At 40.7% G+C, this 26838-nt stretch overlaps 2 protein-coding genes across 2 annotated transcripts in view; both read right to left on the bottom strand.

The window, feature by feature from the left end:
- The window catches only part of FAM171B (family with sequence similarity 171 member B), a 70037-nt gene extending 64324 nt beyond the window's left edge, over nt 1–5713 (bottom strand). The window contains exon 1 of the mRNA XM_055120664.1: nt 5368–5713. Within this exon, the coding sequence (XP_054976639.1) occupies nt 5368–5626 (259 nt within the window). The 5' untranslated portion in view covers nt 5627–5713. The remainder of the gene's footprint in view (nt 1–5367) is intronic.
- A 17052-nt stretch (nt 5714–22765) lies between these two features.
- ITGAV (integrin subunit alpha V) overlaps nt 22766–26838 on the bottom strand; it is a 123147-nt gene continuing 119074 nt past the window's right edge. Inside the window, exon 30 of the mRNA XM_055120880.1 lies at nt 22766–26682. Coding sequence (XP_054976855.1) covers nt 26587–26682 — 96 coding nt within the window. The 3' untranslated portion in view covers nt 22766–26586. The remainder of the gene's footprint in view (nt 26683–26838) is intronic.

Below are 26838 nucleotides of genomic sequence, written 5' to 3'. Positions count from 1 at the left end.
ATGCAGAAGACATTCACAGAAGTTTGTGGAGCCCCTATGTATTTCACATGGAAAATCTGATATCTTGATCACATTATTCTGTCCAGCATCCCTCACTCTTCTCCCAGTATGTCTCCCATCTAAGGGATCCTCAGAGGGAATATAATATGATTATCTCAGCTTTTGCCAGTTCTGAAATGAATTCTTCCCTGGCCACTCAAAATATTTATTTCTAACAAATACTGGTGCAGGTAGAGAAGCCAGAATGACAGCATACACTGCCCTGGAGAAAACAGGCTTTGACAATTCCTAATCATAGCCCTTATTCACAATAACTATTAGAGACTGTTTTTTACAAGTTAATGAAAATTGACTTTCCTTACATTCTAATTTTTTAATTTCATATTCAACTTCTTAAGACCCTACTTCTTAAATTTTCAACAATACAATGAGACATACATTTTTGGAATCAAAATCCAGAGAATAAGCCAAAGGTTAATTCTCTGCTATTCTATATGACTGAGTTTCAGCAATTGAATCTGCAAATGTACCTTATTTTAAAATTTGCTTGAAAGAAGACCTAGAGTTTTTAACACAACATGAAGAATTAGATATACCAGACAGATCAAAAAATGAACTAGAGCTTAACTTGCAGCTGCTTAGATGTACTTGCAAATGTTAATACTCAATACTCTAAGGTCATAGAGGATTATAAGGACACTTGATAAGAATCTTCTTTAAAGAATTAGTAAATAGACTCAAGAGTTGGTATCATAACAAAGAGCCCAAAAACACAATGAAGAAAAGACATTTGCACGCCACGCCTATATTCATTGCAGCATTATTCACAATGTATGCAGAAACCAAATCATGAACAACTTTGTGATTCATGGTGACTAAAATTTTAAAACAAAACAAAATCTGTGAACAACCCAAGTGCCCAAGAACAGATGACTAGATAAAGAAACTATGGTACATAGTGGAATATTACTCAGCTATAAGAAAAGATAAAATCGGGGCTAGAGTGATAGCACAGCGGGTAGGGCGTTTGCCTTGCACACGGCCGACCTGGGTTCACTTCCCAGCATCCCATATGGTCCCCTGAGCACCGCCAGGGGTAATTCCTGAGTGCAGAGCCAGGAGTGATCCCTGTGCATCGCCGGGTGTGAACCAAAAAGGAAGAAAAAAGAAGAAAAGATACAATCATGTAATTTTCTGCTATATGAATGGATCTGGAGAGTATCATGCTGAGTGAAGTTAGAGGCAGAGAAAGACCAGCAAAATAAACTGTTTCACATACAGGTATAAAGAAACATGTAGATGAATAACAAATGCCCAAAGGCAATAGAAATGAGAAACATGAGAAATAGTAGACATTTCTTGCCTAACTGGAGGCTAGAGCAATAGTATAGTGGGTAGAGTGCTTGCCTTGCAAATGGCTAACCTGGGTTCCATCTCTGGCACACATATGATACCCTGAGTGATCCCTGTGATCCCTGGCTCTGTGCTCAAGAGTGATCCTAAGCACTGAGCCAGAAGTAAGCCCTGAGTACTGACAGGTGTTACCCCAAATCTCAAAAAATTAAAGTAAAAAATATTTTTAAAAAAGTGCCTGTCATACATTTAAAAGCAAAGAAAAAAAGTGCTTGTCATAGATGTAGACTGGAGGGTAGGATGGAAACTGGGGACACTGGTTGGGGGAAAGGGGCACTGGTGAAGGGACTGCTGTTGGATCATTGTATGCCGAAACCAGTCATGAATAACTTTGCAATACATGGTGACTAAAATTTTAAAACAGAACAAAAAGAACTGGTATCAAGTAGTCCTCTTAGGTAAGTGAAACACTGAAATTACTGAATATCAAAAACTTTATATATCTTAAAAACATCTAAATATTCCCACCTAACACTATTTTTCTATCACTGTATCAAAACTGTCATCCCATTCCTCATCGATTTGCTTGAGCAGGCACCAGTAACGTCTCCATTGTGAGAGTTGTTGTTACTGTTTTTGGCATATCAAATATGCCACGGGTAGCTTGCCAGGCTCTGCTGTGAAGGCGGGATACTCACGGTAGCTTGCCAGGGTCTCAAACCCAGGTTGGCCGCGTGCAAGGCAAACGCCCTACCCACTGTGCTTCTGGTTTCTCTTCAGATCATATAAATTGTTCTATATCATTTAATAAATTCCAGTGACTTCTACAAATGTCAAATAGCACCTACTCAGAAGTTAAAGATGATCCTTGATGCTAGCGTAATCATTTGCTCCTTCCTTCATTCAACAAACCTTGTGGACATACATGGACCAAATGAATTTCCAGGTACTAGAAATTCAGCAGCGAGTTCGTGCCCACATAGTACCTACATCCTACAAGGGAGGAAGCTTATACAGAGGCCCTGATGATTTGCCCGAGGTAGATGCTTGCTGTTTGGGAACTGGGGTTATTCCCTGGTGCCACACAGGTCCCTAGGACCCTGCCAGAACTGATCCCAGAGCACAACCAAGAGTAAGCCCTGAAGACAGCTGGGTGTGGCCCCCAAACAAAACAAAACCAAAGCTGATAGTAAGTACCTGAGGGAGAGTCAGTAAGAAAGTGCCTGCAAGGGGCTGGATCAATAGCACAGCAGGTAGGGGATTTGCCTTGTTCAATTCCCAGCATCCCATATGGTCCCCTGAGCACTGCCAGGGGTTAATTCCTGAATGCAGAGCCAGGAGTAACCCCTGTGCATTGCCGGGTGTGACCCAAAAAGAAAAAAAAAAAAAAAAGGTGCCTGCAGATGAGTACTACAGGTGGCTCTCTCAGACTTCTGAGGAAACCCAATGCTAGTGATGTTCCAGAAAACCACAATGTCCAGGCCCCCTGCCAGAACCCACTTGCAAATCGAAGACACAGAAAACTAGTGTGGTGACAGAAGAGTAAGTCAGGATCAGAGCTGCAAAACCCAGGAATAGGAGGAGCTTAGAGACTTCTTTGTAGGCCATTTTCCAGATTTGGCCATCTAGTGTGGGATGGGAAGTCACTCAAGAATGGCGGCAGAAATGATCCCAGTTAATGTCCTATAAAAGACTCCCTGATATATGAGAAACAAAGGCTGAAGCAGGAAGAACAGTTTAATCTAGACATCACAAAGGGCCTGGAGGAATATTTCAATTTCACGTGTTTATAAGTCGGTGTTATCTGACTCTACGTTCCAATAACTAAGATCCATTCACTGAACTGCTCTCTAGTTTGTCTCTGACTTTGAGAGACAGGGTTCTATAGAGAGTTCCAGAGGGAAAAGCAAGAGACCTTATGATGTTACTTTTCAGGCTAATTCATTTAATAGTGCTGGGGCTGGAGTGATAGCATAGCGGGTAGAGCATTTGCCTTGCATGCGGACAACCAGGGTTCAATTCCCAGCATCCCATATGGTCCCCTGAGCACCGCCAGGGGTAATTCCTGAGTGCAGAGCCAGGAGTGACCCCTGTGCATCGCCAGGTGTGACCAAAAAACAAAACAAAACAAAAAACAAACCATTTAATAGTGCTTCCTTTATCTCCTTTAATCTAATGTGTAATTCAGACAAAAATTGCCAGTTCCTCAACAACCTTTTTCAAAAATATAGGGGTGGGGTGGGGGCAGGAAGGAAATGAACTGTAGATAACAAAAATTTCACATTACAGCTATTCATAACTCCTAATAACCTATGAATAGTCATAATCCATTTAGCTAATATTCCTTTTGTTTTTGTTGTTTTGTTTTGTTGTTGTTGAGGCCATAACCCGGCCCTGGGCCTACACCTGGCTCTCTCTATATGCAAGGATCACTCCTGATGAGGTAGGAAGTAGGGAGACAGCGCGCGCTGGGGATCTAACCCAGGTCAGCCACATGCAAGGCAAGCACCCTATCTACTCTACTATCACTCCAGCCCTTAACCCATACTCTTTTTAAAAATTAAAATATACTGCAAACCCCCAAAATCCATCAATTCTCTCCCAGACTTGTATTTCAAGATTAATTCATAAGATTCCTTCCTTAATGAAGACAGAGTCTCCACCACGCTCTAAATTTTAAGTTTAGCAAATTGCAGGTTAACAGCAGCCTCTGCCAAAGCCTGCTGTTAGCACTTCCAGGTATAAAAGAGGCAGGAAAACCAGAACACTACATACCTTTGAGGACTTTAAGCCACACTTGGGCTGTTATTAATTGGTCTAAGAGAGTGTCAGAAACACATGCTTCCCGGCACACTTTGGTGATTCCATCCTATGCTCAGAGCACTCTGATAAATTAAATCATTCTGGCTGTGTCATGCATCCCAGCTGGTATGCCCGAGTACTGCTCTTTGATGCAGAACAAGCAGTAGAAAATAAGCTGCTGACGCCCCCTTTTCAAAATCGCATTCTCAATACCTTGCACGTAGAAGGTAAGTAAAGCATGATTTTAAACAAAAGCAGAGGTTCAAACAGAATTCACTTCGGTTTTGCAGACTCACTTGCCAGGAAACGGCTGGCTTTTATTCCTTTACAACAGGCAGCATCTACAGTTGGAGGGAACCTGGGTGGGGGTGGGGCGAGGCAATTAAAAGGGATAATCCACCCTTGCGCTAACCAGTGGCGCTTTCATGGGCAGCAGAGCAGGGTGGAGGAACCAGGCAGAAAGAAACTAAGGGGCCAACAGGCCCGTACAGGGCATTTCCCCAGCCTCACCAGGCAGTATCAACCATATGCCTCATTAAGTTACTAACAAGTAAGGCAATTCTCTTCGCTGCGGCCAGGCTTTTGCAGCACTCACAGACCCTCTCACCAGTCTGCCTCTCTCTTTCCCTGCAAGTATAGCTCTTTCTTCATTTTCCATTCTTTCGTCAAATTCTGCAGAAGGCAATTCTTGCCAACGGTCTCCAACCCTTTCCGGGGAGCAGAGGAGATAGAAATAAATAATAAATCAAGATTTCTTTCTCCGGGATCTAAATTTAAATACTGCAGGCGAGGCGAGATGGTGGAAAGGGGTGTGTGGGTGTCTAAGGCAAGATATATATATATATTTTTTTTAATGGGTTGGAGGGAGATAGAGAACAGAATGCCTACAGGATTTGAGAATTGAGAGTGTACAGGATGGGTATGGGGGTGGCGCAGGGGGGGAAGAAGAGGAGAGGGAGAGGGAGGGAGAGAAGAGTCATTCCCAGGGCAAAGGGAAGAACTGAGGGGGGAAATCAAAAAGATCAATCACCCAGTCGCTCACCCCTACCCTGCGCCCCTCCCCGCCACTGCAGCGCCGCGCGCTCCCCGCACCCAGCGGGCAGCTAGATGCCCGCGCGCAGAGCGCCGCGCCGGCCGATGGGGATGGGCAGGGACCGCGACGGGCCGGCCGCGCCCGGGCCCCGGAGCAGCCCCGACGGCCGCGAGACCCACCTGGCGCGGGGACGGTAGCGGAGGTCCCCGGGACCTCCGGCAGCACCTCGGGCCGCTCCTCCTCCTCCTCCTCCTCGGCCGCCGCCGCCGCCGCCGCCGCCGCCGCCTCCCGCTGCCGCTGCTGCTGCTGCTGGATGAGGCTGAGGTCCGAGCGGCTGAGCTCGGCCCTGGCGGCCGCGGGCACCGGCCGCGCCCTCAGCAGCACGGCGGCCAGGCCGAGGAGCAGGGTGCATGGGACGCGCCGGCGCAGCCTCGCCATGGCCGGGAGCCGCGGGGCCGCGGCGGCATAGTGCGGGGCCGGGCTCGGCTGCGCGCGTCTGCCCGCACCCGCTCCCGCGCAGGCGGGGGTTAGCAGCCCCGGCACGTGATGCTCGGGGCGGGGCGGGCGGAGCGGGCGGCTGGGGGGGGGGTTAGCACCCTGGCACGTGACCTCGGGGAGGGGCCAGCCGGGGCCCAGGCACCCCCTCGTCAGACCCCCTGCTGGAACTGGTGCCGCGGGTTGGCAGCTGCGGATGCAGGAAAAAAGGAGAGTCCTTCGCTCCCACCCACCCACCCCCAACCAGTGCCTACTGACGCCTCAAGAAATTCGGTAGAAAGTGCAGTGAAATTACCCCCAGCTCACTCATAGTGGAGCAGGTGGTACCCCAACTACCCGCCTATGGCACTGCCCAGGCACCCATGGCGCCAAAGTCTCTCTCTCAAACAGCAGCTTCCTAGCATCGTCTTGCTAGCATCACTGCCATCGTGGGTTAACCAGACTGTAAATTGCAGCGCTCCAGATTTCTACCGAACTTTTTTTCTTTCCTGCTAAAGCGGGGATTTCTTTCTGTTGCATAAAACAGGAATAATTTTGTTAAATTGGAGGATGCACTTTCCAAGTGGTTGAAATGTTATATTACTCAAGGTGTACCAAATGCTAAACTGGCACCAGCGTTTAGTGGACATGTGGGAAGGATGTTCCAGGATCTCTCACCTGTTAAGGCAGAAGGATTTATAAACACGTTCTAATCTAGGGTGGTGATGGCAACTAATGGAGAAATGCTGCAATGTGACAGGCTGCACTGAATTGGAAGAAATTAACTATGTGGTATAGGAAACGCTGGGGGAGATGGGTTTAAAGAAAAACTAGCTCCACATGTAAATTGCAGCAAACCAGCTAGAAAAAGCAAAGGTGTCTGTTGGCACGAAGCCTAGAGTTGTTTCATTGCACAGTATGCTTGGAAAATTGAGGCAATGGTTGTGGCAGAATGAGTGTTTTTAGATGGAAAGGAGTGAAGATCAGGTCATTAGAAACACATAACAAACACTTCAGTAGTGCCAGACACTGCTGTACCACATATTAGCTCCTGTAATAATCTCTGATGCTATATAAGGACACTGAAATTTATAGTGCAAGTGATTATAAAGAAGTGAAGAAAATTAGTCAGGGAAGTGACTTGCTGCCAGTTCCCATTACGCAAGAATCACTTTACTTCTCTTATGGAAAATAGATTATAGAGGGGCAGACCGGAGCAGAGAAAGTGAGTTTAAAGGTGTTTGAAAAAGCCCCTCAGGAGGTGACCAATATTTATAAGATGGAAATGAGACATGGAAAATTCAGCAAACATAAACAAATGGGACTACAGCAAACTAAGAAGCTTCTGCACTTCAAAAGAAACAGTGACCAAAATTCAGAAAGAGCCCACAGAATGGGAAAGAATAATTATCCAATATCCATCTGATGAGGGATTAATATCCAGGATATACAAGACACTAGTAGAATTGTATAAGAAACAAACCTCCAACCCCATCAAAACATGGGGAGAAGAAATGAACAGAAGTTTCCTCAAAAAAAGAAATACAAATAGCCAAAAGGCACATGAAAAAATGCTCCACATCGCTAGTCATCAAGGAGATGCAAATCAAAACAACAATGAGATATCATCTCACACCACAGAGACTGGCACACATTCAAAAGAACAAAAGCAACCAGTGCTGGCATGGATGTGGAGGAAAAGGGACGCCCTTTTACTGTTGGTGGGAATGCTGACTGGTCCAGCCTTTCTGGAAAACAATATGGACATTCCTTCAAAAACTAGAAATTGAGCTTCCATCTGACCCTGCAATACCACTTCTGGAAATATATCCTGAGGATGCAAAAAAGCACAGTAGAAATGACATCTGCACCTGTATATTCATTGCAGCACAATTCACAATAGCCAAAATCTGGAAACAACCCGAGTGCTCTAAAACAGATGACTGGTTAAGGAAACTTTGGTACATCAACACAATGGAATACTATGCAGCTGTTAGGAGAGATGAAGTCATGAAATTTGCTTATAAATGGATAGACATGGACAGTATCATGCTAGGTGAAATGAGTTAGAAAGAGAGGGACAGACATACAAGGACTGCACTCATTTGTGGAGTATAGAATAACATCACATGAGGCCGACATCCAAGGACAGTAGATACAAGGGCCAGGAGGATTGCCCCATAGCTGGAAGACTGCTCCATGAGCAGAGGGGAGAAGGTGAAAAAATAGAGAAGGGGTCACTAGGAAAATGATGGCTGGAGGAATCAGTCGGGATGGGAGATGGGTGCCAAAAGTAGATAATGGACCAAACATGATGACCTCTCAGTGTCTATGTTGCAAGCCATAATGCCCAAAATTAGAGAGTATGGGGAATATTGTCTGCCATGGAGGCAGGGGGAGGGTGGGAAAGGGGGGGTATACCAGGGATATTGGTGGTGGGGAATGTGCACTGGTGGAGGGATGAGTATTTGATCATTGTGTGATTGTAACCCAAACATGAAAGCTTGTAACAATCTCATGGTGATTCAATAAAATTAAAAAAAAATCAGTATATAGAACTAGATTTAACAGAGATGATTGTTCAGAGGGGAATGGGAGAGGAGCTAGAGGAATACACAAATTGCCAGACTGAGATTGTGATGTCATTAAGATGAATTGATAAAATAAATTTCAGACCATATAGAGACCACACTCTACATACAGGCATTGCAGTGTCTTTACATTTGAAGACCTGTGAGTGAGGGTAATCTGACTGGTATGTCTCACATATGGCATAGTGGATCCAGCTGATTTGACTGATTGGCTGGTTTCTTTGCACTCTCAGCATTTATATTTGTGATCTTCCCACAGTTTCCTGTCTCGCGCTGCTTCGACCAGTGAAGAAACACGCAACTCGGAGATCCTTCTTGCCGCGATTTATTCAGGGACTTTCCATGAAACGGGAAGAAGGGGAATGGGAACGAGGAGGAGGAACGAGGGAGAACCTGAGGGAGAACCTGAGAGAGAACCTGAGGGGAACCTAAGGGGGAACCCAGGGAACTCCCTAGCTAAGCAGCTTCCCCCCTTATCTACTTCTCCCTGCTTGTTTGCCCCCAAGTGTCTGCAGCTGATAGACTAGCCACAACTTGTGGGCATGACAAGACATCCTGATTCCCCCTCAGGTGTTGTCCACGAAGCACGGTGCAACCAACAAGAAACAGGTGTTCACAAAGCACGGTCCTGTGGAGGCTCTCCACAGTTTCCAACTTGCTAGAAAAGAACAAACTTCTCAGTAGGGTAAAATTATCCTTTGCTCAAAGGTAAAGAAATAGTGCCTAAATAATCATATGTAGAAATAACAATAGACATTTTATATACATTACCTCTTTTCATCATTAAAGTGATACCACAAATTAGTTCTCATTATTTATTTATTTATTTATTTTGCTTTTTGGGTCACACCCAGCGATGCACAGGGGTTACTCACTCCTGACTCTGCAATCAGGAATTACTCCTGGTGGTGCTCAGGGGACCATATGGGATGCTAGGAATCGAACTGAGCTGGCTGCATGCAAGGTAAATGCCCTACCCACTGTGCTATATCACTGCAGTCCTCTCATTGTTCTATTTAGTAAAAATAAATACTAAGTTCCAGAAAGGGTAGTGTCTTTTCCAAGGAGATGCTAATTTCACATGGCTTTTCTTTTCTGTACTGCCTGGAACATTTTTTAAAATCATGAGCATATATTGCTTTTTCAGTGGCTTTTTGGGTCTGAGGTGGGGGAACTATGTCGGTGGGACCAGGGATTTAATTCAAATGAGTCAAGTACATAATTTGCATGTGTGAGGCCCTGGGTTCCATCCCTGCATGCTTGGTTCCTGAACACCACAGAACATGGTCCCCCAGCACCACCACACACACAAAAAAATAAATAAAATAAGCTATGTTAACTGCAAAATTATTGAAGAAATAGATGTCAACATGAAGTTCCTTGCACTGAATGACACTGTTCATGGCAGCATGACACTGTTCTTGTGCACAATAGTTATTGGACAGAGGCAGCAAGCAGAAAGCCTTCATTAGCCTCTCAAGCTGTTTCTGTTGCATTTTCCGCAACTTACCTCTGCTCCTGGAGAGAAAAAAGGAGAAAATGGAAACAGCTCCAAAAGGCTGACTGGCATATCAGGAAGAAAGGAATGCTGCCAGAATTTCTGTCATCTTGGCATGTGGTGGACAAATCATCCTGAGCATGTTAGCGACTGGCCTTCTGGAGGAACAAGCCAGGGCTCCCAGTCGAGAGGTGTCAGATCCTTCAGTACTATGGACTGTTTGTTAAAAGAAATAAGTCATGTCACTTAAGATGTTTTTACCTGATTTTTAAATGCTTCATGACTATATAGCTTATGTTTAATTTCTGTACAATATTCAAAAGTTATATATGGTGCAATCATGGCTACCACTTTAATGAGTCAAGAATGTTGGTCAAGGAACAAAACCAAATATATCTTTTTTAAATTTATTTTTTATTCTTTTATTGCTTTTAATATTCCAACACCCATCCCATCACCACTATACCTTCCCACCACTATATTTTGAATATTTTCACCCTGACCCCCAAAACCTGTCCCCCAAAAAGGGCCCAAATAATTTATTTTTTATTGCTTGTTATAAATAAACTGCTAAAAATGAACCTAAAACTTTCCTTAGAGGAAAGTGTGTGAAGATTGTTTCTTTTTTTAACCTGGAGCCATTAAGCCCTTGTCATAATATGCCAGTGGTGTTGAGCATGAGAATTCTCCAGGAATTCTAAAATTTTAAATAAGGTTATATAGCTGAGGTTAATTTAATTTTAACTTCAATTTAATTTTCTTTGTTTAACTGAATCTCCTGTCCCCATGTCAGGCTGTCTTCACAGGGGCCCCCTCGGAGTGGGGTGGGTTGAGTTTCCCTCCCCACCCCAAGCAGAGCCCCGGCAACTAAAAACCTCCAGAACCCAGCCACAGTCATACTCAAGGCCATTCTCCACACGTTTGCAGGAGCCTGACCCAGGAAGGAACTGACAGAGTAACCCAGGTGTGCGGGACCCATGGCTGAGATCTCCAAGCCTGCTCGGACTGGGACTTGGCCACCTCTACCCAGATCCCCAATTTTCCAGTAGCTTGGCAGTCACACCCACAAATTCCCCCTGGTGCCATGTAATCTCATCAATGGCCAAGATTCAGAGACTATAAAACAAAGCTCTTGGAAGAGAGCGACACAATTTTTCCTGGAGCACGCAGCCACATTAGCAGCCACACAACCTCTATATTTATTTATTTATTTATTTATTTATTTATTTATTTATTTATTTATTATTAATCAAGAGAGAGAGAGACACTTCTAAGATCTCAGGGAAAGGACGAATGGAGAGGTTACTGAGCCCGCTCGAGAAATCAATGATTAACGGGGATTTCGTGATTGTGATCATGATTTTTTATTAATTTATTTTTTTCCCCGCATGGCAGAGCCTGGCAAGCTACCAATGACACATTTGATATGCCAAAAACAGTAACAACAATGTGCTCTTCATATTCCTGGAGCGATCAGATGCCATTGGGCTATACTAGCACACAACAGGGACAAATGAAGACATTACTGGTGCCTGCTCGAGCAAATCTATGAACAACGGGATGACAATAATACAGTGATACAATGAACTGAATGGTGACTTTGGGGTCAGGAGGCATCTCTGCGGCATGTTGCTAATGTTACTCTCTTCTGAGAGATTTATTTCTGAATCTCTGGATCATAGCTGTTAATGATCTTATATGGCACCAGAGGCAGTTCATGGGCATGACTGCCAGACTATCAGAGGCACAGGGAGATGGGGGGCGGTGGCCCATTTCCAGCTTCATGTAAGCCTGGAGATTTCAGTCACAAGTCCCGAAAACCCAATATATCTTAAATGTATTTTTGTTTGTATTATCTTAAAATAAATAAACAAAAACACTCATTTCCCAGTCTTCTGATGTAAGCCAAAAATTAATTTTTTAGTCTCTAATGACATCCCAGATTTGAAGTCCTCAATCACAAACATAATGCATCCCTATGATTTTAAGTTTTAATTTGGGCAGTTTCTTAGGCAGGTTCTTAAAGACATTTGGAAAGTTAGTATTGTGTACATGCCAAGTCCTCATTTCAATGTTCTCCTAGTTTATAATGGTATTATCCACTTATCTTTCAAGCAAAAATGCATTTCAAAGTGTATTTAACCAATCCATTATAATTCACATAGTTGTGAAAAACAAATTTTTGAATAATCAGCTGAATTTACACATGTATAAGCCAACTGATATATGCATGGGGGAAAATTCTGCAAACATACCTGCAAGAAACTGGTTTTTGCTGAGTGTAGCTTCCTTATAGGTCAGTCAATGAGTTTTCTAAAGGAATCCAAGATGACAGTTAATAGTTACTTTAATACTCATAACTCATGATACTGTTTAGAATTTATAAAAGGTAATAATATAAGAACTTCCTCATTTTTACAGAAATATTGCAAGAGCCATTGCCATTGCTTATCAATCTTAATATAAAATCCAAAATACTATCAGACTTACATGGCTGTGTGCAACTACCCACTGATTACCAGTTTATTCTTTTTTATTTTAGTTTATCCTTTAATATTTTAGTGAGGTTGAGATAGAGAGAGAGGAGAATGAGATGGAGGAAAAGGGAGAGAGGGAGAGGAGAGAGAAACAAAGAGAGAGAGATGAGACAGAAACAGGACAAGGAAATTTCTTTCATCCCTCAAATTAGATTTATTTTCATTACTCCTAGACATTTATTTATTGATCTCCTTTACCTGAAACAAGCTTTATTCTCTCATATACATGTATACATGTTGTAGATATATGAAATTTCATTTTTATGTACTTGGTTCTCATTTTCCTAGTTATGTTGTATTGTCATCACAGAACACTACTCCTAGAAGGAATACAGAGTTATATTCCTAGGTACCTCTGATCACATTATCATCAACCAATCAATAAATGGCTGTTTTTATGTATGCTTCTATTTCAAGACACCTTATCTATTATATATTAGTAGTCCATTAATATTGAACTCATTGCCAAAAGCACTATAACTTATGCCTAAGCAAAGCTTATCTAGATATATATTTTTTCTCTGAAGTCACGTCACAGCCTTCTTGTTCTTAGAAACAGAAATCAACTTAAAACAAAATATCCAACTAAAAATGAAAAGATAGAAAAAGGCTAAATTTAAACACCTAAAAGAACATTTCCACCAGTATGAAAAGAAAAAGTAGAATATCACATTGTCTGAAATCAACTAAGAACAAATACTATAATGGATGATTCTAATTTATTCTCATATGCAAGCACATTAGAAGTGTTTGTATAAAATTAATAGAAAACTCATACTATTTGTGGAAATTTAAATTGGTACAACCTCTATGGATATCAGTAGAGATTAAAAATAATTAAAATTTAAAACTAGAACTCTATATTCTTCTAGCAATTACACTCCTAGGATGCTGATCCAAAGGAAAAACTATAGCACTGTAGCACTATTGTGGACTGGAGCAAAAGAAAAAACTACAAACAAAAAAATACCCACTAACTCAAAAAGGCACATCTATGTTCGCTGTACCATTATTTAGAAATAGTCAAGACTTACAAACAACCCAGTTGCCTAATGGCTAGAATAATTAAAAGATAATGGAGATATTTATCATTTATTATTAAAGGGTAGTAGAAATATGGTATAAATAAAAATGGAATACTACTTAGCTATTAGGAAAGATAAAACCTTGCCTTTTTGCTACAGCATGAATAGAACTAGTGGGTCATGAAGTGAACCAGGAGAAAGACAAATACAAATGGCCTTTGTCTTTCAGATGATCTCATTCATATGTGGTATATAAACAAAGCAAGGGAATAGACAATGTCCAATGAAAACAAATTGAGAGACTCTGACAAGAGAACTGAGGTCACCAAGTGAAATGGTTGTCATAGAACAGGCTGTAAAGGAGGAGGGTCTCCAATGGGCAGTAGTATAGGTATAGTGACACTCTGGTGGTAAATATGGTATCACAAAATTTGACTCTTACAACAAACATTTGCAATCTTATAAGCCAATATTGCTTCAAAAATTATAATAGGAAACTTCTTTCAAAAGTCTTTTGTGCTTCTGGCAGTGTTCAATTGACCACACAGCGCTAAGGACTAAACCAGGGCCTCTGGTATGTAAAGCATGCTTACTAACCCTTGAGCTCTCTCCCCAGCCTTGAAGAAATTTTAAATTGACCTGTTCTACTTACAGGGGATGATCAGATAATAGCTCTGTGTTCTGTATAGCACTGTAGCACTATTGTGGACTGGAGCAAAAGAAAAAACTACAAACAAAAAAATACCCACTAACTCAAAAAGGCACATCTATGTTCGCTGTACCATTATTTAGTATTATCTGTGTTCTGTCTCTTCGCAGAGAACTTGAGCCAATATGTGGTTAATTATAAATAAATGTTTTGTCAGTATTTGTCACTTGTATTAGAGCGGTAAAGTTTGGGTTCTGCCAGGTGTGTTTAAGAAACATGGTTTTGTGAAGTCAATGATAAATTACAATCAAAATGAATCTTGAATGGGGTTCCAGGGAACTGTAGGACTTATGGAGTAGGAATTAGTGCACTATTTCATGGGGTGAAGGTAGAAGAGGGGGGGTTGGGGAGAAAGCATAGTGGGTAGAACTGTGAGTCATAGAGAATTAGACTTTGAAACTAAAAGAAGTTTTACAAAATGAATTTTAAAGTTGATCGAGTTCAGTGACATAGGGTTTTTGTTTGTTTGCTCTTTCCTTTTTGAACTAGAAAGTCTGTCATTGTTAACATCTGCCTGTAGTACATAACATTGTGTGTTGGGAGCAGATAACTTATTTCTTTAGTGCCCATACAGAGAGGAATTGCACAAAGGGTGGATCATAACCACAGTTTTACCTGCACCTGATTTAAATTATTTAGATGAAATGTTTGAATTGGTAAACTTAAGAAAGTATTTTAGATTTTGAGTGGATGCTTTAATTGGGGGTTTGGGGATGAGATGAATGGATTTTATGAGACTGATGTGTAACTTCTTTTAAAAAAATTTTTAAGTTTATTTTCATAAAGTTTTTCACATTGATTACATTCAGTATTTCAACACCAATCCCAGCACCATTACACCTTCCCATCACCATTATTTCGAAGTTTCCCATCATCATTCAAGCCTGCCCCACAGACAGATGCTAGATAATTTATTTTGTATTCTTTGTTATGGTTAGTATGAGATATCTGTAAGGGCCTATTTCACAATGATTCAATAAAAAAGTAAAAAAAAAGTATGAAATGTCATGACTGGGTGCTCCTGGAATTCTAAAATTTTAAATAACTGGGGTCCGGAGCCATCTTTGCAGCAAGCTGCTCAGTTCTGAGATTTCATTTGTGAGTTCAGGATCATGGTCTTTAATGCACTTAAATAGCCCCCAGAGGGAGTTTGTGGGTGTGACAGTTAGGACCTGAGAAGGGTGGGGAATGGAATGGGAAGGGGAGACCCACTACCGACCAGTCGAGATCTGGCATTTCTAGTCACTGGTCCCCAACACTTGGGTTTTTCAGCAGATCTATTCTCTTGCTTGGGGGTCCAGGACAAGCCTGTGAAGATTGGCCACGAGGGTGGTGACGATTGGGTTCTGGAGGTTCCGGGCTGCCGGAGTTCATTTGGTGCAAGCGAAGAGAGGACGCCTGCTCTCATCTGAGATGCCTGGGTGAAATCTGCCTGGTGCAAGGTCCAGAGCCATCTTTGCAGCGAGCTGCTAGGTTCCGGGATTCGTTTGTGAATGATGATGTAAAACTTCTAAGGCCTGGGGCTGGAGCGATAGCACAGTGGGTAGGGCGTTTGACTTGCACGCGGCCGACCCAGGTTCGAATCCCAGTGTAAAAAACTAAGGCTCGCCGAGGGGCGAGTGCACTCTCGGGCTCTCCGGGTGGCTCTGTCTCACCACCCGCGTTCGGTGCCCCGGAACCGCAGTGTGTGCTGTCGGTCGAGGGCAGGCGATGGAAGGAAGAAGGCCAAACTGGTTGCTCCATCAGTTTATTTCGTTCTCTCTCCCTGTTTCTCTCTCGGCTCTCAGTCTCTCTCAGGATCTGTGGATCTGGCCCCCATGGATCTGACCCCGTGGATCTGGCCCTCCAACCCACTCTTACAGCCTAGTTAAATCTCCACAGCATGAGGGGGTTGGGGCGTACATGTGTGGTCACCATCAGTAGGGTAAGGTTCCTTTCCCTTAGGGGATGCTTCTCCTAGGACTTAATTCCCTTTCAGCAGGAGTATCCACCCAAGGGCGGAGTCCCATGAATGTGTTTTTCTTCTCCTCAGCCAGCAAACATATAAGAATTCATAATATTAATTATTTTGTATGGACACAATAAGAGATGCATTAAAGCTTATAGAATTGCTCTCCTGGGGCCATCTCAATCTCAGACTACAGTGCTCAGGCCAGATCAGTCTTTCCTATCCCTGGCAGGGTCCCAGTCTCATAATTACTATTGGATCATGATAGCATTTGTCTATGATCAAGCTCTTAACTTATAGTTAAGAATTAGGCACTTTGGCCAGGCCCATCTCGATGCCAGGGTAGCACATAACTCTCCGCTTGCCCTGGATCCTTCCCGTCCCACATCGGGGACCCTACTTTGGGGTGCTAGGAACTGAGGGCAACTGAGGCTTAAGTGGAGAAAAAAGATGCCCGGGAGGGAATAATATTCGAGGCCAATTAATTCCCAAGTTATAAAAACATAATATTGTCTTCTTGTGTCTATACAAAACAGACATAGCTTTAAAGCAAATTATTCAAAAGGCACAAGAAGAGGAGAAAGGCAATATTAACTTATATAATATAAATTCAGTATCCTAGGAAGGTCTGACCTTGCAAATTAGCAGAGTCAGATTAAGGGAAAGCCGAGGATTAACTCTTTTGGGGAAGAGAGCATGGAGAAGTGATTATAGCTAAACAAAGAGAGATGGGAGAGAGTCTGGAACACCTTGATGGGTGTGACTGGGGTGAGCCTAAACTCCGGGGAAAACCGGGACAAGCTACTTATGGCAAGTGGGGAGAGGACAAAGTAATGTCATCCTACATCCCAGCATCCCATATGGTCCCCTGAGTACCGCCAGGGGTAATTCCTGAGTGCAGAGCCAGGAGTAACCCCTGTGCATTGCTGGGTATGACCCAAAAAGCAAAAACAACAACAAAAACAACAACAACAACAAACAAACTTCTAAGGCTAAAGTGGAACATCTTAAGTCAATGATGTCCATGATTTAATGCCAAGACTCTTTAAACTTGTTAATTTTCTTTTTCTTTCTTTTTTTTTTTTTTTTTGCTTTTTGGGTCATACCCAGCAAAGCACAGGGGTTACTCCTGGCTCTGCACTCAGGAATTACTCCTGGTGGTGCTTGGGGGACCATATGGAATGCCGGGGATCGAACCCGGGTCGGCCACATGCAAGGCAAACGCCCTACCCGCTGTGCTACCGCTCCGGCCCCAAGCTTGTTAATTTTCATGACAAAAAGACTTTCAGTAATTTAAAAGTGATTCAGGGTCCACGGCATGAAAAAAACAAAAAACATGGAGTCACATCTAGTGACCAAATCCTCATCAATCTGGGAGATGATATGAAGGGGGTAGGGTAAAGAAAAAACATGATTAGTGAGGTGGGTGTGAAAAGAAAGGAGTATTCTTGTATGGGGCATTAACCAGATTCTCAGCTCTACCACTGAGTCACTGCAATATTTTAGTGGCTTTAGAGGTCCTTTGAGATGCTATGGTGGTTCAGTGGGAGTAAAGCAAAAGTAGTTACTGCCATGTCATCTCTTACTATTATTACCTTGGGATTACTGAATGCCTGTAGAGTGATTGAGACAAGGATTCCCTTGAGGTTCCATATATACTAGCAATTTAGCACCACGTGGCAGTGAAGTTCTTAGTCTAGTAGTATAAATGCAAGTTGCAAAATCTAAATGCAGCTTAACAAAGAATTAGGAAATTTTCTCTCTTCTGTAGCAAATTCCTTCCCCTTTCATTTTCTCACTAATATATTCTGAAAAATTCACAATCATTAACTTGTCTGCCAGGTAGGTGATAATCTCTCTGAATTTTAAAGGTGTTTATATCACTTAAAAAATCTCAAAAACAACTTTAATTGCACTGTTGAAAGATGAGAAAATTATATACCACCAGACCTTCCTTGCTTTTTTTGGGAAATGTGGAGACCCCATCTATATGTATTAGTTTACATGTATAAATTATATATATAAAACTATATGTATATATTAATTTGGGGGTCACACCTAGCTGCACTCAGGGCTTTCTCCTGGCTCTGTATTCAGAGATCATTCCTGGTGGGTTCAGAGATGTCAGATGGGTTGGGGTGCCAGAGCTCAAACCCAGCCCCCATATAAACTGCTACTAATATTCATAACACAATGCTTTTGTAACTTTGTAGCAAAAAATATGTTGATCCAAGATTCACTAAAATGTAATTCCTCAAGATCCCATTAATGAGCATCTGAGAAATGGTATAGAAGAACTATGAGATTAATTACATAAAAATAAAGTAGCCTAGCCAGAGAGATAGTGCAGCAGGTAGGGCATTTGCCTTGCAGACATCTGACGTTGGTTTGATCCCCAGCATGTCATATGGTCCCCCATGCCCACCAGGAGTTATGCTGAAATCAGGAGTTGGTCCTGAGCACTACCTAGTGTAGTTAAAAACAAACTAACAAAAACATCCCCCCACATACCAAGAGTAGCACACCACATTTGATAGAGTTTAAAGTAGAAGGCAACCAATCTTAGGGGGAAATATATGAATACAGATATAGATATAAGAAGACAAGACTCAACCTTTAACAACATGTGACTAATCTCTTATAGAAGGGCTTAATGGCTCTTGGGTGAAGTACAGCAATCTTCACATATTGCAGAGATAGAACAGCCTGTAAGGCACACTTGTCTTGCACATGGCAGATGGAACTTTGGTCCTCAGCTCCCAGTGGTCTCCTGAGCCCTGCCAGAAGTGACCCCTGAGTGCAGAGTCAGGATTAAGCTCTGAGGCACTGTCAGGTGTGACCCCAAAACAAAACAACAAATATTAAAGAAAAAAAGTTTTCTCAAAATAATATAAATTATCTGTACATTTCAAAACCAAGGTCTAAAACCTTTTTATTAAAGTGCCAATTATGGTGTATGCCATAGCCATGTCACCGGGTCCCGCGCCAGGCTATTTCCTTTGGGGTAATCTGGAGGGGGGCGGGTGAGGCCTCTCCCAGCCCCAATGGAGTCAGCCCCAGCAGCCGAAACTTCCAGAACTCAACCACAGCCATGCTCATGGCCGCTCTCCACATGGTTGGACGAGTCACACCCATGAGTGAATCTATTCCTGGACATCTAATACTTTACAGCACCAAGATACCAACAGTAGCACACCACATTTGATGGAGTTTAAAGTAGAAAACAACCAATATTTGGGGGAAATATATTTATACAGATATAGATATAAGAACACAAGACTCAACCTTTAACAACATGTTATAGAAGAGCTTAATGGCTCCTGGGTGAAATACAGCAATCTTCACACACTTTCCTCAAAGAAACCGTTTTTGGATCATTTTTGGTTATTCATAATAAGTAAAACACAATAAATTACTTTGATTCTGCTTTAAGGGCAGAGTTTGGGGTTTGGGATGGAAACATTTGAAATATGGTGGTGTGAAGGTATAATCATGGAGGGATTGGTGTTTGAATATTAAATGTAATCAAATATTGTGAACAACTTTATAAAAATAAAATCATGATCACGATCACAAAATCCCATTGATTGTCGATCAATGGCCCATTGCTCCAGCCATTTCAGTAACCTCTACATTCATCCTATCCCTGAGATTTTAGAAGCCTCTTTCTTCTCGGCCTTCCCAATGATGCTACATTGGAGGCTCTTTCAGGGTCAGGGGAATGGGATCCAGCTTGTTACTGGCTTTAGCATATGAATACACCATGGGAAGCTTGCAAGGCTGTCCCATGTGAGCAGGAAACTCTCAGTAGCTTGCCAGTTTCTCCCATGGGAGAAGTAGGTTATAAGATACCGCTTCTGGGAGCTTGTTTTTAAGTCTCTGGATGTTGGCCGTTGATGGGATTGCACACACCTGGGTTCCTCTGCCAGTACCTTCATGCATGAGGCTTGTCTGAACGTGTAGAGAGGGGCCTTGAGCATGGCTGTGGCTAGGTTCTGGTGGTCTTTGGCCGCCGGGAGCTCTGCTCGGGGTGAGAGGGAAGTTGGAGCCCATCCCCTCCGAGGGGCCCCGGGGAAGACAGCGAGGCATGCGGGCAAGAGACTCTCTCAAAAAATAAAATTAAATTTAAAAAATTAAGATAAATAGAACCCCCCAAAAATGAAAAAATAAAGCACCAATTATGAGTCTGTATTGTCTCAGAAAATGGATTTGACCAAAAACAGGGAACAAAAGTCTAAGAGCGAATCTACTATGTAACTCTGTAGGTAACTCTTAGGTTGTCTAGAAAGCAAATAAACACAATACTTGGGAAAATGTTAGTTGCACCTGTCGATATTTATATAATCCAGCCACTCACTAGGTAATAGCAAATCTATTTTATAAACTTGACAAGCAATTGGCAGTGTTATAGTAGAAACATACAGTAGAAAGCATACTGAATTAAGTGCTTGAGTGTATAGACCAGTCTCAGTCGACAAAAAGCTTTCTGCACATCATTAATAATATGAAAGGTTATAGCAACTCCTAATTATTTGTGATTACCAGAAGTCTGTCTGTGATGTGTATGAATGGTGTTTTTTTATAGTTGTCCTATTTGAGGTTAATTAAGCTTTCAGAATTGTGGGTTGCTATTTGTGATCAAATTGTAGACATTTTTGGCCTTAATTATTTTTGTTTACCATTCCACCCCCCCTTCTCTGAGACCTCTTTTGTACTTAGCTGTCCCACAGATCAATGAATTTTTTTTAATTGAATCACCATGAGATACAAGGTTACAAAGTTTGTTTAGGATTTTCAGTCTGACAATGTTCCAGCACCCATCCGTTCACCAGAGTTCACTTCTCTCCACCATTGTTCCCAGTTTCCATTCGGCCCTCCAGCCTACCTCTATGACAGACTTTTCTTTCCTTTTATTTTAGGCACTGTGATTTGCAATACTGTTGCTGAAAGGGTATCATGCATATCTTTTTACTTCTTTTCAGTATCCAGTTACCATCCAGAGTGATCACTCCGTGCTATGGTCATTAGTGGTCCCTTCTCTATCCTCACTGCACGCCCCTCATTATGGCAAACTTCCTACTAATCTTCCTGGTCTTCATTTCTATCATCTTTGGTATTATCCTCCTATGATGCTTCTTTATATCCCATAAATGACTGGGATCATTCTTTGTCTGTACTTTACTCTCTGACTTATTTCACAGAGCAAGATACTCTCATGGATAAGCATGATTGATGTTCATCCATGTATCACCAAGTCTCATGACTTCATTTTTTTTTTTTTTTTGCTTTTTGGGTCACACTCGGCAATGCACAGGGGTCATTCCTGGCTCTTGCACTCAGGAATTACCCCCGGCGGTGCTCAGGGGACCATATGGGATGCTGGGATTCAAACCCGGGTTGGCCGCGTGCAAGGCAAACGCCCTACCCACTGTGCTATGGCTCCAGCCCCTCATGACTTCATTTTTTTCCAACAGCTGTCTTTCCACTGTGTAGAGATGCCATAGCTTCTTCATCCACTCATCTATTCTTGGACATTTTGGTTGTTTTCAGATTTTGGCTATTGTGAATAGCAGCACTATTTTTTAAAAAATTTTAATTAGTGAATCACCGTGAGGTACAGTTACATACTTATGAACTTTTATGTTTGTATTTAGTTTACATCCCTCCACCAGTGCCCATTTTCCTCCTCCAATGTTCCCAGTATCCCTCCCACCACCCCCATCTCAACCCCCACCAACCCATCCTGCCTCTGAAGCAGGGCATTCCCTTTTGTTCTCTCTCCTGCTGGATGTTGTAGTTTGCAATAGAGTTACTGAGTGGTCATCATGTTCTGTCTATAGTCCACTTTTGGTACGCAGCTTTCAACCCGAGTGGGTCCTCCCAACATTCTCTATTAGGTGTTCCCTTCTCTGTCTCTGCTGCCTTTTCCCCCCAGCATGTGAGGCCAGTTTCCAAGCTGTGGGGCAGACCTCCTGGTTCTTATCTCTACTACTCTTGGGTGTTAAGTGTCCCATTCTGCTACTTTATAATCCACATATGAGAGCAGCACTATTTTTTTTTTAACTGAATCACCATAAGATACAGTTACAAAATTTTTCATGGTTGGGTTTCAGTCATACAATGCTCCTATACCCAACCTTCACCAGTGTACATTTCCCACTACCAATGTCCCCAGTTTCCTGCCCACCATTCCCCATCTCCCAGCATGCCTCTATTGCAGACACTTTCTCTCTCTTCTCTCTTTCTCTCTCTCTCCCTCTCTCCCTTCCTCCCTCCCTCCTTCCCTTTTATGCATTATGGTTTGCAATTCAGGTACTGAAAGATTATCATGTATATCACCCCTATTTATTTATTTACCTCTTATCAGCATTAATTTTAATTTTTTATTACTTTGGGGTCACACATGGTGGTAAGGAGTTATTCATGGCTTTGTGCTCATGTATTGGGGGATCTGAGTCAGGGTCACAGTCTAGTGCTGCATGCAAGCAAATGTCCCAGCTTTTACGTTATATTTCCCACTCCTGTATCAGTGTTTTCTTATTGAAACGATTTGGTTATTTTTGGAATTGGAAATCCCTTAAAAATTTACATTCCTATGATTCTACAATTTGTATAGTAGTGTAGTTAAATATGAGATTTCTCTTGGTTCTGTGTTTCTCTTAAATAATACTTTTAAAGAATTCAGACAGTTGGAGGGGTATGACCTATTAAAGGTCATGCTGTTGGTACAATATTGTTAGCTTGTGTAGCTAAAAGTCAAAACTGTCTAGAAGTCAGATGTCCATACACAAAGAATGGCAACATATGCTCAAGTTTATTGTACAGTCACAAGTTACACATTGGAAACTAAGTGGAACACTGTACCAGTTTTCACTAACTCAAACCAAGTTAACAAATGATAAATTTTAGAACACACTCATTTTATGTCTCACCCAATGTGGGTGATCACAAGAGAAGCTAAACAAAGAAAATTACTTTCCATGTTACTTAGGCAGCAAATTAATTTGATACACGCAACTTCCAAGTTACTTTAAGACAATTCAAAGTGTTTCAAACCTAGTAGGGAATAGTTTAAGTCCAGTTTTAAATACAGAATGTACCATTTATGGACAAATATCCATAGTGGAATCATTCTTTCCTGCTAAAACACCAGTAAATCTCCATTCAGATTAGACTCACTAAATTAATGACTGCAATTAGCTAGGTTTGGTTACATTGTTATATTGCACTTCAGAACAATGACAACAAAAATCAAAGATTTGGTACCTCTCCCAAGAAGTTCATTATGTATCAGAAATTGCAATAAAATACAAGCATATGTGCATGCTATGCATCCATAGGGTCATAATTCAAACTAGCCTATCAACAAGTTAAAAGGGATACTTTCCAAAACACTTAGTATTAATTTATTCAATTTTTGGTTCTATATTGTTTCCAAATTTTGTTTTTCTTCTCAAACTACCATATAAACAAGTTACCCAAGAATACAAATAAAGTGACACTGAGAAAAGCAATGAGCATACAGGGGTATGCTAGTATATATCAAGAATGACTTAATTTCTGAAACCCTGGTATAACACTCTACAGTATAGGTATCAATCAATTTACAGATTATTTACCTTATAAAAACCATTTGATTTGTACCCACTTTAGTTAAACCACATAAATCTCTTAGGGTCATGATTCAGTATTTAAAAAATCTTTCACAGCCCTTCTAAAATAATCAATAGAGCCTCTTAGACTAATACTTGAATTTTCTCTGTATATGAAGTATTAATGAGAATTTGCTAAGAAGTTTCATAACACAAGTAGAATCATGGCATGAAATTTTTGATTGCTTCCTTCACAATTCAGAATTAAGTACTTCATCAGGATGATAAAAATAATCACAAAAGAAAGGTAAAGAAAAGTACATCCCTTGCACAAATGTTTCTCAAAATGTCTAGATGAGAAATGATGACTAGATGAGAAATAAACAAAGGATCGATATTTCTTACCAATATCATTTGCTCCTACTATTGCATCATTAATGCTATTTTAGTTTATTTGGGGGGAGTTCGGAGACCACATCTGGTGGTGCTGAGGGGCAGTTCTGTGCTCAGGAATGTACACAGAATCCTTTGGACTATCTCTCTGGCTTGGTTGTGTTCTTTTTATTTTAATTGATTAATTAATTTATTGGTTTTAGGACCACACCTGGCGGTGCTCAGGGCTTACTCCTGGCAGGCCTGGGGTACTGTAATGAGGTGCTAGGGTTGGAGGGTCAGGCTGCTGTGCGAGGCTTCTGTACTCTCTCGCCAGTGCCACATCGTGTTATTATATCACACTCAGGATTTTAATCTCAATTAGGATTAATTCAACTTCAACTGAAATTTTCTCAAAAAACCTAGACAGTTAATATGTAATGCACTTGAAAGTTAAAATAACTTTCTCAGGACTATTTTCTGACAATTTGACCAAATATGCTGACATGCTACAGCTATAGGATAAAAGTAATCATATTTTCCCAAAGCCTTTCCTCAGATTCGACTTTTAAGCTATACTTCTACCATGTTTTTGTAAACAGAAAATTCTACTTAAAACTACATTTCAAAAAAACAATTTAAAACTGCTAATTTTCAAAGATGATGTCCTTTAATCTCCTAGACAAGATTATATCTTGACATTGAAGACACGAAACAAATGAATTATACAGATGCAACTAACATTTCCCCCAAAGACTGGATTTCTATCTAATATAAAGTTTCAGAATTGACTATTACTAGGTGAAAAAGCAGGGAGGTAAAAGTTGTTATAAATCAACCTAGTGATTATCTGGAAGAAGGCCCTAGAATAAAAATACTTTCCTTAAAAAATTTAAAATTTATTAGTAATAAAAATATTTATTACATATGGCTGAGATCTTTCAAGCTATAATAAAGCCTAGCTATAAAACTAATAATTTTGAAATCCACTAAAACTAAATATAAGGCCATGTCAATGTTCTGACGTTAAGTCATGTGCATATACATATTTTATAAATATATTCTTAGTTATCTAAATAGGGAACTATGACACAAAGTATGGCAAAACAAATTTCAATTATTTTTCCAATATAGAAAAATTTCAATTACTTAAGGGAATAATTTATCATTACCTAATTTAGACAGAAAAAAGTTATTAAACTCTAAATGTCTAATGCATAACATGATGTAATTGTACAAAGTAGGTGCAGTGAATAGTCATTAGTCAATAGTCTATAGGCCTTGAGAAAGTGAAATAAAGGACATATTTTTCTCAGAGATTCTTTACTCCACGGGCATATAAAATTATAATTTTTATTTAAAAATTCTAGAAAACTAGTTTATGTTAATAAACCTATGAAAGTTTTAAAAAGTTTGTAATAACTTGAATTGCTTATAAAAGTACCTTTTAGAAGTTATTTGATAGGTGAGGCTCTTTTAATACATCACCTTGCTTATAGTGAGGTAATATTCATGTAAGTAGCATCATGCCATTGCTGGAAGTAAACCAGTGGGCTACTTTTAAATTCTATCATTTCTTGTGGAGTTGAAGATGGGTTCAGAATCCTGTAAGTTCTAAAGATTCTTCATTGCTCTTGCCATGTCTTTTGTAACAGTTTTGGAAATACAATGGAACATACATATATAAGAGGAAAATAAATTAATTCCAACTAAAAACACCTGCCCTAATCTAAGAATGTACTATTATAAGCAACTTATAAGTTCTTTCAAAGAACTACAGTTTTCTAATAAAATCCACGTTTTTTGTATTGTAAATAGATAATGCAATGGAATAAATGTACTTTGGAAATGATTTTCAACATCATGTGGTTTTAAGAATTACTATATTTAGCTGAAATTAACCATTATACAAGAGTCACTTTTGATTATAGAATTAATTTTTAGTTTAGATTGACTCAAAAGGTTTGAAATAGAACTTAAGCTATGCAATTAAAATAGAATAAAATGGCTCGTGGATTAAATATAAAAAAATTTAGCAGTACGTATCCTATTTTCATATTAGAGCAAAATACTTCACCTTTGCTAACAAAGGAAAGAACTTTCATGGGCTCATGCCTCCTCCCACCAAATTCCATCATGGAGATAATATTAAAATCCAACTTTGTGCATTTATAATATCTCTCATAGCTTAAAAATTCAACTGTAGTGTAATATGTATTAACATTAAGTACCTATACAAAGTTGTGGATACTTAGGTCCAAACGTGGATCGCTTTAAAGCACAGAAACAACAATAATAACAAACAATTAAATCCAACATACAAAGTTAGAAACAGTAATGTAGGAGGTACTATTTTATATAAAGTGGTAACTCAGGCACTACCTCTGTCTTAAGTACACTGAAAAACTATTCCATGAGATTTTATTATTTAAATACCTAAAAACACATGTCAGTGAATGCATATTAAATACATTATCTGAACTTGTTTTTGACGAGAAGGCCGAAAAATATTGCTATCATTTTTGTGGTTAGTACAAATGGGCACCATCAACAGTTCAGTCTTGCATTCTATTTCTCATAAAGGAAACGGAAATCTACAATGAAGTTGGTCATTCCAATAGGTCGGGATGTTGCCTAACTTAAAAGTCACGGTTAAGTTTCTGAATTTCCTTCACCATTTTCATGAGGTTGAAGATGTTCTCTTTCCTGTTCTTCTTGAGGTGGCCGAACACGTTTGAAAAAACCCATCTATCAGTTGAACAAACATCACAAAGTTAAAACTCTTCAAGATATTTTGAATGACTATATTATTATCAACAAAATTTAAATGGCAGTTACACAGTGTCATAATGTAACACTATGCATCTTCATCAAAGGTTCCTTTCTTCATCCCTGTCCTTTCTG

This window comes from Sorex araneus, chromosome X (genome assembly GCF_027595985.1).
Source record: "Sorex araneus isolate mSorAra2 chromosome X, mSorAra2.pri, whole genome shotgun sequence".
NCBI classification, from domain to species: Eukaryota; Metazoa; Chordata; class Mammalia; order Eulipotyphla; family Soricidae; genus Sorex; species Sorex araneus.
This window is presented reverse-complemented; position numbering and strand designations above follow the sequence as displayed.